This window comes from Oncorhynchus nerka, unplaced genomic scaffold (genome assembly GCF_034236695.1).
Source record: "Oncorhynchus nerka isolate Pitt River unplaced genomic scaffold, Oner_Uvic_2.0 unplaced_scaffold_554, whole genome shotgun sequence".
Lineage (NCBI taxonomy): Eukaryota > Metazoa > Chordata > Actinopteri > Salmoniformes > Salmonidae > Oncorhynchus > Oncorhynchus nerka.
Window position 1 is genome coordinate 135,409 of NW_027040484.1, and position 928 is coordinate 136,336.

General features: G+C 45.9%; 1 protein-coding gene across 1 annotated transcript in view; it reads left to right on the forward strand.

The window, feature by feature from the left end:
- The window catches only part of LOC135571255 (voltage-dependent L-type calcium channel subunit alpha-1D-like), a 43,493-nt gene extending 43,012 nt beyond the window's left edge, over positions 1-481 (forward strand). The window contains exon 7 of the mRNA XM_065017039.1: positions 471-481. Within this exon, the coding sequence (XP_064873111.1) occupies positions 471-481 (11 nt within the window). The remainder of the gene's footprint in view (positions 1-470) is intronic.
- Positions 482-928: the final 447 nt, after the last annotated feature.

Here is a 928-nt window from a genome sequence, read left to right on the forward strand (position 1 = left end):
AACAGTTTAAGATGTTTTATCTTCTCTGTGTTCATGGTCCAAGCCTGCTGCCTCTCACTGTGTGCCATTACCCATTACCTCTCACTGTGGCCCATTACCTCTTAATGTATCCCATTACCCATTACTCTCACTGTGTCCCATTACCCATTACCTTTCACTGTGTCCCATTACCCATTACCTCTCACTGTGTCCTGTTACCCATTATATCTCACTGTGTCCCATTACCCATTACCTCTCACTGTGTCCATTACCTCTCACTGTGTCCCATTACTCTCACTGCGTCACATTAACATTACCTCGCAATGTGTCCCATTACCCATTACCTCACAATGTGTCCCATTACCCATTACCTCTCACTGTGTCCACATTACCCATTACCTCTCACTGTGTCCCATTACCCATTACCTCTCAATGTGTCCCATTACCCATTTACCTCTCACTGTGTCCCATTACCCATTACCTCTCACTAGGGTTCCATTAGCTCTCACTGTGTCCCATTACCCATTACATCTCACTATGTTCCATTACCTCTCACTGTGTCCCATTACCCATTACCTCTCAATGTGTCCTGCTACTCCATTATCTCCCCGTATCTCGCTGTGTCCCATTACCCATTACCCATTTCCTCTCAGTGTGTCCTGCTACTCCATTATCTCTCGCTGTGTCCCATTACCCATTACCCATTTCCTCTCCAGTGTGTCCTGTTACCCATTATCTCTCGCTGTGTCCCATTACCTCTCACTGTGTCCCATTACCCATTACCTCTCACTGTGTCCCATTACCCATTACCTCTCACTGTGTCATATTACCCATTACATTTCTCACTGTGTCCCATTGCCCATTACCTCTCACTATGTTCCATTACCCATTACCTCTCACTGTGTCACATTACCCATGACCCATTACCCATTACTGTGTCCCATTACCT